Source organism: Pimephales promelas, chromosome 15 (genome assembly GCF_988280905.1).
Source record: "Pimephales promelas chromosome 15, fPimPro1.hap1.1, whole genome shotgun sequence".
Classification (NCBI taxonomy): domain Eukaryota; kingdom Metazoa; phylum Chordata; class Actinopteri; order Cypriniformes; family Leuciscidae; genus Pimephales; species Pimephales promelas.
In genome coordinates, this window is record NC_142783.1 from 12954657 (window position 1) to 12971823 (window position 17167).

Genomic DNA, 17167 nt, shown 5'->3' on the forward strand with positions numbered 1-17167 from the left:
ATTTTACCATTACAATTTTATTTGCTATCGTTATTTGTTTTTGGGCAAAATGGTACTCAAACCAGTCAAGTAATGTTTACAAGGTTTTTCTGTGTAACGAAGGCATAGCATGCAAACAGTACAGATTACTAAGAAATTTGAAGTTCGACAAATTATTGGACATTAAGTAAAGCTAACAAAAAAAAAATTCTTAGTAAGAACAATGTCAGATTTTACAGGTGAAGTTTTGTGAAAACTCTCACCTGCAGGACTTTAATGATGTGGCCCTCAAGGTCATTTTTAAGGTTGGTTTTGAATGAGCCAGTTTGCTCCCAGCTGCCTGGAGGGGAAATTCATTGGTCTTTTGCACAATATATAGACTATGCCCTGTTATTGAGCGATTCCTCATTTACTATTGCGGAGGAGGAGCCGCAAGATACAGCACTCCTCCTATTTTGAGTGTGTGGGTAGCACACACAACTCGGCCAAGATGACCGCCACCACGCCAGAGTTTTGTCCAAAAATGTCCGCTGCCTCTCATGAGCCAGCCATGTGTTCTGTGTTGTCATTGGTTCATTGTTCACAGGTGTCCCTTGTCTAGTCATTAGTCCTTGTGTATTTAAGCCCTCATGTTTGCCATGTGTCTTTGTCAAATATTGTTTCCTGTTACCACTGTTCGTAAGCGTCCACATTTATGTTTTGAGTTCATGTCATGCATTTTATATGTTTGCACATAAATAAACTGCACTTGGGTTCTCTACAAACTTGCCATCAGTGGACTATCCTTACAACAGACAGGAATCATGGAATTAAATTTAATACCTTAAGACCCCTTACATACATTAAGACCTAATCGCCACTTCAAGTTTTAACCGTTACATCGGAGACACCTTGTAAGATATCACAACTAAACAGTCTTAGTTTGTAATAACTCATCAATGCAAAAGAAAAGTGGGAATGAAGCACAAGATAATTAGAGTAACTAACCTAATGCAAGGTTTATTAGAAAGAGAAACCAGAATTAGACCAATAAATAAAACGTATTGAAGGAAAATAAACCTCTCTGAGCTATAAGGACAATTAGTTTACAAAGTATATTCAAAAAATGAATTTGTAACATCAACTCTTATAACTGTCTGCAAACCACAGCTCTTTTGTGGTATTCACTTCTCATGACAAACACCTGATTGGTCAGACAGTTTAGCTGTGATTACCACCGAGTGCTTGATTTGATACACCAGAGCAGAGTGTACTAGGGGTGTGCACAAATATTTGATCTGTAATTATTATTTGAAAAATAAAATATTATTAGAATTTTATTGTTGCTTTGCTCGCCGTAAATGCTGAGAATCCAACCCAATCTCACGGGAATTCGTACCAATTTTACCAGGTGGCTAATTCGTAACAATTCATACGACCTCACTCGTACAAATTAGTACGATTTTGCTAAATCTTACATATTTTACGAATTGGCCAATTCGTATGAATTCGTACGAATGACCTACCCCTGACCCCGTCCTTAAACCTAACCATCACGTGGGTTTAGACAAATCGTATGAATTCGTATGAGTGAGGTCGTACAAATTAGTACGAATTAGCCACTTTTTAATCACTCGTACGAATTCGTACGAATTGGACGTGAGATAGGGTAGGAGAATCCATAATAAATCCCAAACACTAACTAGCATTTATAATTAAATGCACTGTGTGGTGCTGTGGAGCTCACGAAGTTTGGAATTACGGATGAAAATAATCGTACAAAATGGAATTACTTTTAATCAAATTAATTAATGATACAGAGTTATTATAATATCACCACCATTATGAGAAATCATATAAAATCCAAACAGCAGTCGAATGACATAAGACAGCTGTCCATCACTGCATTCTCGACAGGTAAGCGCAACTGAACCCGATTGAGTCGAGATGATAACTTAAAGCTGCAGTCCGTAGTTTTTCCTCTGTCGCCATCTCTGTTCGAAATCTGCAATTGCAGTTATTCGCTGAATTATCAACTTTACGTGAGTTGTGCCTCGGCATGGCACTACGCGGATGAATCCAATGTTTTGAGGAGAATGTGCGGCAGTCAGTCACCGCGCCGGTGTGGGGACGGTCATTCGGAAACACAGATTCTACTTTTTGGAAGTATGACCAACATAAGGATTTTCACCAGAAAATGTTATCTGAACAAGCAACATCCACTTTTGTTCTGACCAACTAAGGAAAAAACCATTGCAGTAAATTGCGCTAATTAAATCTAACGATCATATCACGTCAAACCGTGCAAATTATACTTTGTTCTCAAATTATTAATGTTAACAACATCAGCATTGCGTGACTCTCCGAAGTCCGAATAAAGTTTTTTTTTTTTTTTTACAGCGGGTGAATCTGTTGTCACAGGAGATTGTCATTTGAACCTTTCTGGATCCACCACTAAATTGATCATTGTAATTAAATCAAGTGCTGTGAGAAAAGGCTATAAATCCTCCACCTCCAACATCCTCGTGCACAATATAGCCAACTAGCCAAGACTTCTTCTTTATGTGTACAGATGTAACGTAATGGCGCAAAGACATGCTCGAATCTCCTGCGGAAATCCACCAGTACCACTGGAATTACCGTTTTGAAAGGAGCTAAGGCAAGTAGACTGACATTATAAAGGCCCCAATATACTTACACCAAAGTTCTTTTTCATTCTCCGCTTAGGAGTAAAAAGAAGTCTGGAATACCTGAGCAGCAGTATACTGTTATCAAACATTCTGACATCCGCCCACGCTGCTGAGAGCGGCGTTTAGATGAATATGCAAATGTGTGCTGCATGCTTTCCTCTCAATAACAAAAAAAATAAATAAAAACACAGCAAAAATGTAGGAAATTAAGAAAGAATATGAACATGACCACGTGGATATGTCTGCACAAACTCTGCAATTGAGCACTTAATTTAAGTCACGTTAATTTATATAATAGATTGCTTTGAAGCAAGCAGCTTTACAGTATAAAACATGAAAAAAGTGTCAGTGTTGCTTTCAATGTGAATTACTACAATTTGTAATATAAAAGTGGCTTTCCAGTGTGTTCTGTGTTTTTACTTGTATTTGACATCGATGGACTGAGCCAAAGAAATGAACCGGAGAAGGTTTCCATGTCAAAGAAGGTGGAGCCACTTAGCCACACCTACCTTTTACATAATCGCCATGAATCATTGGTAGTTTGAAGGTGTTTACCAGCCAAAGTGAACTTTTTCTGAAAGTTCTTTGACAAGCTTTTTCTAACTAAACAATTACAAACTAAATTTGTTTTGCCCTGATTTTGTTCAAAACTATCTCACACCAGTTCATCTTCAATTTCGCTTGAAGTACATCAGTTGATTAAAGGATTAGTTCACTTTTGAAAAAACTTTTGCTGATAATTTACTCACCCCCATGTCATCCAAGATGTCCACGTCTTTCTTTCCTCAGTCGAAAAGAAATTAAGGTTTTTGATGAAAACATTCCAGGATTTTTCTCCATATAATGGACTTACATGGGAACCAAACACATCCAAGGTCCAAAAGACAGTTAATAACAGTTTTAGATGCAGCTTCAAATGTCTTTAAACAACACCAGATGATGAATAAGGATCTTATCATGCGAAATCGGTTATTTCAAAACTTATTCCAAAAATGTAACTTTTCTAAGGACAAATGCTAGCCTTGCTCTATTCTGTGAGGCGCGTTCGTAACGTCACGTAATACGTAATTATGTTCAAAAGGTCACGGGCGACGTAGCCGGAAGCACAGAGTCAGTGTTTACAAGTTGAACGCATAGGTTGAACGTGAAAACTAACTCAAACGCCGTTTACAAAAAAAGGAATTAAAAGGTAAAACAACGATGTCGGACGATTTTGATTCTGTACTTCCGGCTACGTGGCCCGTGACCTTTTGAACATAATTACGTATTACGTTACAAACGTGCCTCACAGAATAGAGCAAGGCTAGCATTTGTCCTTAGAAAAGTAAAATTTTTGGAATAAGTTTTGAAATAACCGATTGTTTCGCATGATAAGACCCTTATTCATCGTCTGGTGTCGTTTAAAGCCCTTTGAAGCTGCACTGAAACTCTCATTTGGACCTTGAACCGTTTGGTACCCATTGAAGTCCATTATATGGAGAAAATCCTGGAATGTTTTCATCAAAAACCTTAATTTCTTTTCGACTGAGGAAAAAAAGACATGGACATCTTGGATGACATGGGGGTGAGTAAATTATCAGGAAAAGTTTTTTCAAAAGTGAACTAATCCTTTAAAGGAGAACTCCGGCGAACAATGAACCTTTGGTCTAATAAAACATCGGTGCCTAGTCAATCGTTCTCTGAGATTTGTTTTCTTGATAATCGAATGTAAAGAGATTTATCTCTAAAAACTGTTTAGCGTATAATGCTAGTACTGGGGGCATTGACTAAGTAAAAGAAATCGCTAGTTTATACCACTAACAAGGCTCAAAATAGCCCCACACTAACACAGAAACATACTGAGGCTCCATACATGCAAAACGAAGCATTGGGAACTTTGTAAGTGTACAGACCGTTTAATAAGAAGATACTTTATGAAGACAGTTCACTTCGTGTATACAGACAGCAGCCATCTTAAAAAATAGTCTCGATAAGTCGATCCCCGAAAGCGGTTCATACAGTTCAGAAGTTCGGTGAACTTCATACAGCTCAGATCACTCAGCACGTCGTTCGGGGATCGACTTATCGAGACTATTTTTTAAGATGGCTGCTGTCTGTATACGCGAAGTGAACTGTCTTCATAAAGTATCTTCTTATTAAACGGTCTGTACACTTACAAAGTTCTCAATGCTTCGTTTTGCATGTATGGAGCCTCATTATGTTACTGTGTGAGTGTGGGGCTATTTTGAGCCTTATTAGTGGTATAAACTAGCGATTTCTTTTACTTAGTCAATGCCCCCAGTACTAGCATTATACGCTAAACAGTTTTTAGAGATAAAACTCTTTACAATCGATTATCATGAAAACAAATCTCAGAGAACGGTTGACTATGTACCGATGTTTTATTAGACCAAAGGTTCATTGTTCGCCGGAGTTCTCCTTTAAGTAGACTTGAGGGGACATAATGATGTATGACTTTCTATAATATGATAGGAAGTGTCAGTGAACTCAACCTCCTACAGCTCACCTTGTGTAAGGTCCCTCTCGGCTGATTGGAACTGTCTGAGAGAGCAGTATAGGTTGGCTCGGTTAAAGTAGGCATGTGCAGATTGCGGGTTAAGGCAGAGAGCCTCATTGAAATCCTGCAGGGATTCTGTGACCTTCCGCAACAGAGCGTGAGTGATGGCTCGGTTCAGGATGACAGACTCATCTGAGGGGTCCAGCTCAAAAGCTCGGCTGTAGAACTCACATGCCTGTGTCCCAGAAGAAAAAAAACAGTCTCACTAAATAATTCTCGATTGGAGAGTCTAAAGAGAATAGAGTGTCAGTAGTGAACTGCCTGGGGTTTTACCTGCTCAAACTGTCCGTTGTAAAAGAAGAGGTTGGCAGCATTGAAGTAAGCGAGAGCATATTCTGGGTTGAGGCTGATGGCGGTCTGGTAGTCCTTCATGGCACTAGATTTATCCCCCATGAACTGTTGGATCAGACCTCGGTTTGTGAAGAGCTGTTCTGCGAGAGGGTTAAACTAAAAAGGTCGAAGAAATAAAAGAAATGATTCACTCAAAAATGCTAAATTAATTTTTAATGAAATGGGGAAAAAATGACCAAGACATTTTTGTAAAACATAAATTAATAAATAATATATTTGTATCATTATAAATATATTTTCTGTCACTTTTGATTAATTTAATGCATCCTTGCTTAATATAAATTATAATATGAATATATATATAATACATACACTATAACATAGCTAAAAAAAAGAAATAAACATACAGGAAGAAATCATTCTCCAAAACAACCTTTATAGCAGAGTTTATATCCTGCAGGGCTGCAAACATGTTGTCCATCTGTAGACTGGTGACAGCTCTGCCTTCATACGCAGCCCAGTTTTTAGGGTTTACCTCTATAGCCACAGTGAACTGATTCCAGGCTCTCTGGAAGAATCCCAAAACCTGCCACAGAGGATAAGATATTGACATGGCTTAGTGGAAATCAATAGACTCGAGAGGCAACAGCCTGTCTGGAAGATACCTTTCTCTCAGAGGCGCAGAGAAGAGACAGATAATGAGGGCCAGGATGAATACCAATAGGAATGAGATATATCCTTGTTTATATCCTACTGTTAACCTAATCTTCTGTGGTTTGTCTCTGGGCATCGGCCATTGGTACTTCCACATTTAATAGAGAAAGGTTAAAATGAATATTGAAGAACAAAGTCGGAGACTGCATACAGATTAAAGATACCAAACTTGCCAGATGAGTCAAACAATGGTCTTCTTTTGTGTGAAATTGAATAGACGAGAAGCCATGCCTCGGGAGACTTGTGGAGATTAAGATTTCCAAGGTTACAGATAGGATTTATTAAGCATAGATGCTTAAGAAGACGTTTATAATATAGAATTGTTTGTCATTTAGATTTCAAGCTTTGAAGTAGACCAACGAGAATGATTGTGCAAAATATTTAAATAATTCTCTGACTGATCCGTTTTAAAACTAATGAAGTTATAATTCCTTTCTTGTGATTCAGCTTTCTTTTCATAATTATGATTATGTGTATTACAAGCCAAAATTGTATAATCGTTGAGTAATGTATATATTGCTGCATCTGAAAAACTTCAGACATCCCAAGTCTCCTAGTCCCAGTTACATTTAGGATTGAATTTAAAGTATTATTACTGGTACATAAGTCACTCAATGGCCTGGGACCTCAATAGATTGCAGACATGCTCATTAAACCAAACAGATCACTCAGATCATTAAAATCACATCAGCTAAATTTTTTAGGTGCATCGAAAGATCACCACAGACAGTACAATCCACATGCATGGGATAATCTCACAGTTTAACAAGCAGCTGTACAAAATATGATACACCAGTGTTTTGCCAGTTTATCCCTTTTAGATCTTTTTATAACTCTCCGCTGTACGTCTGACTGACTGCACTGTTTCTTCCTTTTGATTATAAACTGAACTCAGATGACACTGAGAATTGGGTAAGAGAGCAAAATAAGATACACCGGCATTGAAGTTTATTCTGTGTATCGTCTTTTTAATTACTTTAATTTTACTTTATCTCTTTTAATTCCTTTTACAACTGTTTTCATTTCACTTGCTTTTATTTTGTGCTTATTTTCTACGCAAAGCACTTTGAATGGCCATTTGCAGACTGTTATATCCTGGCAAATCTGAGCACAGTTGTAGTCTCTTCTGTATCTTTAGAGGAGACAAGATAACTGTTTTTCCCATCCGGAGAAACATCCCAAAAGCAGGAGATTTAAGCAGTCTCCTTTTAACCTCAATGATGTCTATGTGACACAACAGAGAGATTTTATTTGTGATTCATGTGCAACTATGCCCATAGTAATTGGATTATTTTAGATTATTTTAATTCCTTATTTTAATTCAGAAAAGCATTTTGAATAACTGTTTTAATTTTCTTTGCTTTTATTTTGTGATAATTTGTATTCCTTTGTATGTAAAGCACTTTGAATTGCCATAGTGTATGAAATGTGCTATATAAATAAACTTGCCTTGCCTAATGCCTGATCTTTGCACACTACTAAATTCAACTGCAACGTATGTTATTTATAATGCATTAGCAGTACCATGCAAATGTTTTATGTTGCCCATAAATGTATACATAATGTTTTATGTCTACTGTCTCAGTTGTGTCACATAGATATCAATGAGGTTAAAAGGAGACTGCTTAAATCCCTTGCTTCTAGAATGTTTAGATGGGAAAAATAAATCTTGTTTCCTCTAAAGATTCAAACGAGAATAAAACTGTGGTCAGATTTGCCAAAATATAAGTCTACATTCAAAATCCAGTGATCTCAGATTCTCCCAAGAGCAAATTATCAGAGCTCTGCTATCCATGTCATTTTCATAGTTTTTTAATTTGTTTTAGAAGCATGAATAAAACAGATGCTTAAATGAAACAGTTGGGAACTTCTCTAAGTCAGTAAAGCTATGAAAGATCAACCTGTGAGAAATAAAAAGCAGCAAGGCAATTATTTTTAAACTACCTGCAAGTTGTATGCCAGGCAAATGCGGGCACTCAAGCAGAGTGGATTGAGATGCAGGGCTGAGAGGAAGTCCTTTTGGGCTTTTTTCCTGCCGTTATTGTCCCCATAATCCATGAAAACTTTGCCTCTGCCCACATGAGAATCCTGCAAGAAGGGATCAAGTCTTATAGCTTTGCTATAAGCCTGTACAGCTTCGTGTAACTGGCCGAGCCTTGAAAACAGAGACATGAAGCAGATTATTTCACTTAATGATGTGTCCTAATTCTGTTTGCACATTAATAGTTGTCTGTTTAATTGTGAACTTTGCCTTGAACAGTCTGTAAAAACGACCTCTCTAATGCACACTCTTAGAAAAAAGGGTTCATTGGGGTTCTATACATGAAGCATAGGATTCTTTACTCAACTCCAAATAACCTTTTATATAATGACAAGAAAGAACCCTTTTGGCACAAAGGTTCTTTATAGGCTATTATTCATTCATATATTACATTATCCTGCAACATTTTGTAGTTGCAATTAAATTATTGTTTATTAAACTGTTGCAGTAACGTAATATCACATTTTAATCATGCTGATTTTTGGAGGAGAAGAACTGAAATGGCATTCTTCGTGTGATATTGATTAACTACATAAAATGATATAAATATATACATTTTCTAACCCCCATATCTTGAATTTTGTGATCATTCACATGCATTTATAAATACAATTTAGGGTCTTGATGTTTGTCAATAATATGACATTTTTAATCCGGAAAGGACAAAACAAATGATAATGAATGAACCCAAAAGGTTCCATATAGAACCTTTTTCCTGGTTACAAAGAACCCTAAAGTGTTCCTATTCTTGAACCCTTACAAAGGGTTCTGTATAGAACCTTTTAGGGGTTCCAAATACGTAGCGCTGGTAGAACCTTTTAAGGTTCTATATAGAACATTTTCTTCTAAGAGTGCAACCCCAAATCAGAAAAAGTTGGGACATTTTGTAAAATGCAATAAAATCAAGAATCTGTGATTTGTTCATTCTTTTTAACATTTTTTTTAAACTGACAAAAGTACAAAGAAATGTTTTCCAATGTTTTCACTGACTAACATAATTGTTTTTTGTAAATATGAACGAATTTTGATTTTGATGGCTGCAACACACCCCAAAAAAGTTGGGACAGAGACAGGTACATCACTGTGTCACATCACCTTTCATTTTAATTACAGTTTTAAACCGTTTGGGAGTTGAGGATACTAATTGTAGGAGTTTTGCTAGTGGAATAGCAAATCTTGTCTGATACAAGACAGCCCCTCAACAGTCTGTGGTCATCATTGCCTGATTCTCCTTTTCATGATGGGTCATACATTTTCCATAACAGACATGTGGACAGCAGTAAAGAGTCAAGCACATCCCTTCTATGGTGCAGACTGTCTAGAAATCACTCAGTTGTAGCACGTGCAGAATGAGGCCTGGCATTGTCTTGCGTCCCATGGAAAGATGTCATCTTGATGGCACTTTATGTCTCTGTACAATCCAAATATATGCCTCCATGTCAATGGCACCTTCAGAATAATGCAAGTTACCAATTCCATTTGCAATGATGCACCTCAATACCAGGACAGATGTTTGCTTTTGCACCTGTCGCTGGTGAAAGTCTGGTTGGTCCATTTCGTCTTTGGGACTGAGAACTCGATTCCATTTTCTCCCAAAAACAAGCTGAAACATGGATTCATCTGACCACAGCAGACATTTCCACTTTCTTCTAATCTAGACCATCTGAGATGAGCTCAGGTCCAGAGAACTCGCTGGTATCTCCACATAGAACTGATGTAAAGCTTTCTCCTTGCGTAACAGAGATTCAAGTGGCATTTCTTGATGCAACGTCAGACTGTGTTCAGTGAAAATGGTTTTCCAAATTACTCCTGAGCACAAGTGGCCGTATTTGACAGAGCCGCATGATGGTATCTTGTGCAATACCATCTGAGGGCTCAAAGGTCACGCACATTCAACAGAGGTCTACTGCCTTACCCAACACAGACTGAGATTTCTCTGGATTCCCTGAATCTTGTGACAATATTATGAATGGAAGATGATGAAAGGCATGAATGCTTTGCAATCTTGCATTGAGAAATGTGATTTTTTAATTGTTTGACAATTCTCTCAAGATATTTGGCACAAAGTGATGAGCCATGACCCATCTTTGCTTAAAAAGACTGAGAGGGACTTTTACACCCAAACCAAACATGATACCCTCAACTATTACCAATTCAACTGCTCATTGTGGACTGTTTAAAAATAGTTGGATAATCTAATTTGGATAAACTTTTCACTTTTATTTAGTCTCCGTCCCAACTTTTTGGCGGTGTGTTGGAGCCATCAAAATCAAAATTTGTTCATATTTACAAATACAATTATGTTGGTCAGTGAAAACATTGGAAAATGTTTCTTTGTACTTTTGTCAGCCTATAAAAGGTTAAACAAATCAAAGATTCTTGATTTTATTGTATTTTACAAAATGTCCCAACTTTTTCTGATTTGGGGTTGTAGCTTCGAAAGGCTTGCATACCTTTTCAAACAAGCTGTTCACCATTCCTATTATAAGCATTGAAGTCACCCAGAAGTCACAGCTTAAAAGATAAAAAAAAAAACCCAAACCTGCACTTGCCGCTTTTCTGTATTGATCTTGTGAAGAGCCATTTATCAGAGAGCGCTCTTTTCAGTCAATGAAAATGTGCAAATGTCGACTCCTATGGATTTGAAAACCTTTCTTTTTTTTTCAAATAAATGACAGGTCAGAGAGAAATATTTTGTCTTGTCACTGAACTAGTAAGTAAGATATTTTACATTTTATAGTCCCTGAACAGAGATGAAATGTCCTGTCTGTCATAGGCTGTTAATTTGATAGAAGTAGGTCTAAATGCAATCTGGAAGCACAGTAATTTTTGGGTGTTGATCAATAAAAATAATAGATATGCTCTGAATTCACCATTTAAAAGCAGATCTGCACGATAACTGGAACAGTTCACGGAGAGCATCAATAAATATTCATAAATGTCATACGAGATTTCAGGACAGCAATAAATGTGGTATTCCTTAGAGTGTTCTTCTACTCACACTCATGCAAATGAGAAGACAAACACAAATAATCTCCTCTGAAAAGTTATTTTGATTTAATAATAAAGGGGTCGCATTCAACAGTTCAACAGTTTGGGTTTGTAAAAAGCAGCACAACTGTTTTCAACATTGATAATAAAATGAAATGTTTCTTGAGCAGAAAATCATGTGACACTGAAGACTGGAGAAATTATGCTTAAAATTCAACTTTAATAAATTACATTTTATAATATATTTAAAATAGAATTCTCTACTATTGAACAATTGAACCATCAAGAGTTTCATCTGAGACTGCATCCGGATGCTCGTTCAACGTCGTTACCTTTTCCAAACTAAACAGAGGTTAAGTAGAGTTTATTACCTAGGTGCTGATGGTTCTGTTCAGGTGGTTAACTGAATCTTATGGATCCATAGCTTCATTCCCCTGTTTCAGTTTCATTCAATGAACTTTCACTTTACATTTTACCTATGTATGCGTAATTTGTGTGTACAGAAGGGCTGGACTGGCCATCGGGCATACTGGGCATTTTCCCGGTGGGCTGGCGTGCTTTGTGGGCCGATACATCTAATACTTTTTTTTTTTGTCTGAACGCACCATAAAACTCGTACATCCGATGCCCATTGCATTTAGTTTTGTTTAATTGGCGGTGCTGGGATATTTGTGCTGGTGTAATGCATTGGACAAAAAAGTCAGCGTAGGTTGTTTTTTTTACTCACAGACCGGCACATGAAACGCGTAGATCAGTGGCCCATTGGTTATTTTCTTGATTGACACTGGGCTGGTCCAATCACACACTTTAAACGCTCACCCTTTGAGCTCTGAGTGAGCGAGCAGTCAGTGTGTATCTGTCAAAATAGTCAGAGCGATGGAGAATTCAAAGGCCCTTTAAGTCGCTGATGAGGATAGTGAGTAAGAAGAGAAGAAGTGAGTGCCGAGAACTGTGTTAAGCAGAACCACCCAGTTACACATTATTTCCACATCTGCATATTTGATGATTACGCATTTTTAGAATTGTAATGAGACGAGTTTGTAAACCATGTTTTTCAACAAAATAAAAGCTTGATGCCGTTTCCGTCAAAATAACAAATTATATGGTTATCTCTTTCAAGAATAGAAATTAGTAAACTAAGTCGTAACTTTTTCAGTGCATTTGTTTTACAACATTTGGCTATTACTACCATGGGATTAATATTATAACTATTATGTAGCAGTGCAATGTGGGCAGACACTATATCACAGCTAAATGAGTTTTGAGTTTTTCTTTGTTCAGTTTGCACACTGAATATGGGTTGGAGCTCTTTATTTTGAACTCTCAAAGTACACCAGATTGATGAATTTAACATTAAAAAGCACCAAATTTTCAGAGGGACAGAGGTGCACTCACCACAGATTTCCCAAAATCCTGTGGGAGAAACCGGTATTGGTAACACTGTATTTGAAGGGGTGTGCATAAGACTGACATGACACTGTCATAAACATGACATAACACCTGTCATGAACATGAAGGAGTCTTTATGAATGTTTATGACTGTTTTCATTAAGTGTCATTCGGTAAATTACGACACTTTTAATGAAAAGTTTTGAAATAACCGATCGTTTCGCATGATAAGACCCTTATTCATCGTTTGGTGTCGTGGAGACTTAGTTCACACTACATGATTTTAAAATGTCGGGCTGAACTGTGCAGTTCACACTACATGACTTGCTCTCAGTGAAATCATGAGTGTTCAAGTTGTTTAGCTGTTCACACCACACAACACAACGTGATTGATCCACAACAGGAGGTAACTCACTACACGAGTTAACAACGCACTACATAGAGATACAACCACGATCGGATGATAAGAGCATATCATTTGTGACTCAATGAGAGCTGTTTCAGTACTATAATACGGTCTAAATCCTGAAAATAATCAACCAAATAACGAGTTGACAACAACACGATTCTATCTGGTCTAGAAACCATGTTTTGTAATGAAAAACCACGCAATAAAACGAACCAGAAATGACGCGAAACTGCAGAGAAGAACACAACACGCGAATATGGACGTCAGACAGAAACTAGTGCTGCACACTGTTTGCTCGACGATATGCTCTGAGAAAAAAAAATGCAAAAAAGAAAAAGTAAGATTACCTGGTGTCCTCAACCCATGCGTTGCTATGATTGGCTGTACTCATGACATCACTGAGATTGAGCATGCTAGATATTTTTCTGAGCTCGGTGACCTGTCTGCGAGCTGTCTGCGAGCTGTCTTTGATGCGTTGTTGGCTCTTTCACACTAACTGATTGGCGTTAATCGTCCGCTAATCGCCCGCGATTTGCACGCGATAACACCCTGACTTGTCGGCGACTCAACGATTTGCAAATCGGGCTTAAATCGGGCTTAAAATCACGTAGTGTGAACTAGGCTTTAAAGACATTTGAAGCTGCATCTGAAACTGTTATTAACTGTCGTTTGGACCTCGGTTGGACCTGGTTCCCATTGAAGTCCATTATAAGGAGAAAAATCCTGGAATGTTTTCATCAAAAACATTAATTTCTTTTCGACTGAGGAAAGAAAGACATGGACATCTTGGATGACATGGGGGTGAGTAATTTATCAGCAAACGTTTTTTCAAAAGTGAACTAATCCTTTAAGCGTGGGAATTTAGCACTGTGACTATGATCAATCACATACAAAAATAACAAAAAATTAATGCACACCTGTGGTGAATGACTCCTAGTGCTTGGTGAATTATTACATCCCCTGGTCGGTTCTTTGCTGCTGCATTAAAATCCTACAACAAAACACAATCATTTTTACTAAAAAAAATTCGCACACAAAAACATAATACTACTAATAATACGATTATTAAAAATAATGCTTCTATGATACCATTATTAAAGTGTACAAAATCATAAATACCCTGTTTCATTTTAAAACATGTCAATTTATGGAAATTAAAATGTGTTGCAAATGGTATTTCATGCTGGCTTTGAAAAGAAATACAGAAATAAGAAAAACCTCACTCACACATATGTATGATTCATTGACTATGCTGTCACAATCCTTGAGAAGAACAGATTATTGAGACAGAGCTGCCTGATGCAATCAATGCTTTTTACTTTTCCTTTATAAAACTGGCCTACCTGAAGGGCACTGCTAAAGTCATTTAGCTCCACATAGAGAAGGCCACGGTTTATCAACACTTTGAGCTCGAGCTCCGTCTTACAGTCCAAAAGAAGCGTAATGCTGTAGTCTCTGAGAGCCTGGAAGATTAAAGAGAAATAATGCGGAGGGAGAGAACAAATATGCATTTAAATGCAAATGCAGAAGTGCAATTGTCATGAAAAGACATCCTGCGTTTGTATACGTTGCGGTATATATGATCCTGCATACATTGCTGATTTAAAAAAAGCGGATGAAAAGAAACAACGTCACCAGCTCATAATCCCGCAGTTCCTGAAAACATATTGCACGGTTGTAGAAAGCAAATGAGCAGGTGCTGTCGATACAGATCGCCATTGTCAGATCCTCCACTGCACTCTTGTATGCCTAAAACAAGATGACCACATTTCTCTCAAATATCACAGAGAGCATCAGCCTCAAGTGAGAGATAATTAAGCTATTTTTACTAACTTTCAAATTGAATTTAAGAGCTCCTTTATACAGGTATGCTCTGACACACTTGGGCTGGATCCTGATAGCTTCACTACAGTCGAGTACAGCCTTTGCATATCGTCCTTCAGACCCATAAAGGGCAGCTCGGCTTAGATGCACCTTGAAAAAGAAAAAAAGAAAAACACGTTTTAAATCTGAACATTGGAATATGACGATGCACCGAATAATATTAGTTCAGACAGACCAGGCATTGAGCTTGAATCAAGGTGTACCTGATAGAGGTTAGGGTCGATTTGGAGTGCTCTGTTAAAGTCCTGAACACCCGTGGAGTCTTGTAGATACACGCGGCACAGGCCTCTCTGATGGAGAGCCTCGGCATGGTCTGGGTTCATGCTCAGAGTGCTGTTAAAAGCATCTAAAGCTTTAAGGAGGAGAGAGTCTTCACACTTCTAAATTAAAAAAAGGAATATACGGTTGCGTTACTATCTGTTTAGTTTTTAACTATCACATCTTTAGAATGATAAAAATACTATTTCTCTGTTATCCTTTTTTATGTGAATCACCCATAATATTACTCAGAAACATGCATTAAAGGAGTATTTCACTTTTGAAAAAACTTTTGCTGATAATTTACTCACCCCCATGTCATCCAAGATGTCCACGTCTTTCTTTCTTCAGTCAAAAAGAAATTAAGGTTTTTGATGAAAACATTCCAGGATTTTCTCCATATAATGGACTTCAATGGGAACCAAACGGTTCAAGGTCCAAATGAGAGATTCAGTGCAGCTTCAAAGGGTTTTAAACAACACCAGACGATGAATAAGGATCTTATCCTTAGTCATGACTCGAAAAAAGATTTGTTCATTTCGATGAACGAGTTTGAACAGAAGAGTCACGCTCATCACAGAACAGAGCAATGCGAGCATTTGTGCTTATAAAACTTAAACTTTTTTTTTTTTAAATGACCGATAGTTTTGCAAGATAAGACCCTTATTCATTTTCTGGCGTCCATTAAAGCCCTTTGAAGCTGCATTGAAAGTCTCATTTGGACCTTGAACCGTTTGGTTCCCAATGAAGTCCATTATAGGGAGAAAATCCTGGAATTATTTAATTTCTTTTCAACTGAAGAAAGAAAGACATGGACATCTTGGATGACATGAGGGTGAGTAAATTATCTGCAAAAGTTTTTTTAAAAGTGAACTACTTCTTTCAGAAAGCGAATAGAGTAAATTGGGTTAATGTTGACTATACTGTTCATTTTATTACCTGTAATGAAAGCATTTGTGTCATGTAGCATACGCCGATAAGATAAAAGACCTCCTCAGCCTCTTGAGCAGTTTTGAGTTTAGTTGTATTAGTACCCAGACATGACAGGGCCTTTCTGAAACTGTCCACTGCTTCCTGTGTATGACAGAATATAAACCCTGGTAAACTTTCAGCATTGATAGATAAAATAGACAAACAAAAGTTAGAGAACACTGAAAGATAATACTGATTTTTTTCAGTTGGCAAATGCTTTTAAACAAAGTGACGTACATTGCATTCATGGTATAAATTTTAGAATTTCATGCATTTCAATGGAATCCAACCAATGACCTTGGCATTGCCATCACAGGAATAAATTATAATTTACAACATATTCAAATAGAAAACAGCTATTTTAAAAGGGCTATATTCAAGAATTAATTGCTTTATTCATTCTCAATGTGTGAACAGCTTGTAATGGAACTTAAATAACGAGATCTTGAATTTCCCGGAAGAGTCATTCACATAAAAATCAAAGGATGTAATGGTTATGCGCCCTCCAGAGAGCCTCTTTCATATGGAACACATGTTCTATGACACATGATATTAATGGCTAAACAATGTTTAGGATAATGCCAAAATATTTTGTACTGTAATGTCAATGTGTCATACAAAGAAAAGGGATTAATTCAAACTAGTCTCACATAGCCAGATCTACAGTCGTGTGAAAAAGAAAGGACGCCCTTTAGAATTTTCTGATTTAACGTATCAGAAGAAAACATAATAAAAATCATCTGGTCTTTAGCAGGTCTTAAAGTTAGGTAAATACAACCTCAGATGAACAACAACAAGTTACATATTACATTGTGTCATTATTTATTTAACCAAAATTAAGACAAAATTGAAAAGTCATGGGAAACAAACTAAATACACCCTATGATTCAATTGCTTTTAGCTAAGTTGAGGAAATCGTTTTCTTTATGACCGTATCAGTCTTTTGAATCATTCTGAGGGAATTTTGGTCACAAGTTACAAGTTTGCTTCAATTCATTGAGGTTTGTGGACAT

The 17167-nt window shown here is 37.1% G+C and overlaps 1 protein-coding gene across 1 annotated transcript in view; it reads right to left on the reverse strand.

Moving 5' to 3' along the window:
- The window catches only part of ttc6 (tetratricopeptide repeat domain 6), a 45946-nt gene that overhangs the window by 2675 nt on the left and 26104 nt on the right, over positions 1–17167 (reverse strand). Inside the window, exons 22-31 of the mRNA XM_039673825.2 lie at positions 16122–16256; positions 15128–15304; positions 14874–15014; positions 14676–14789; positions 14384–14503; positions 13958–14031; positions 8155–8365; positions 5930–6082; positions 5479–5652; positions 5155–5380 (exon numbers count right to left, since the gene is read on the reverse strand). Of these exons, the coding sequence (XP_039529759.2) occupies positions 5155–5380; positions 5479–5652; positions 5930–6082; positions 8155–8365; positions 13958–14031; positions 14384–14503; positions 14676–14789; positions 14874–15014; positions 15128–15304; positions 16122–16256 (1525 nt within the window). The remainder of the gene's footprint in view (positions 1–5154; positions 5381–5478; positions 5653–5929; positions 6083–8154; positions 8366–13957; positions 14032–14383; positions 14504–14675; positions 14790–14873; positions 15015–15127; positions 15305–16121; positions 16257–17167) is intronic.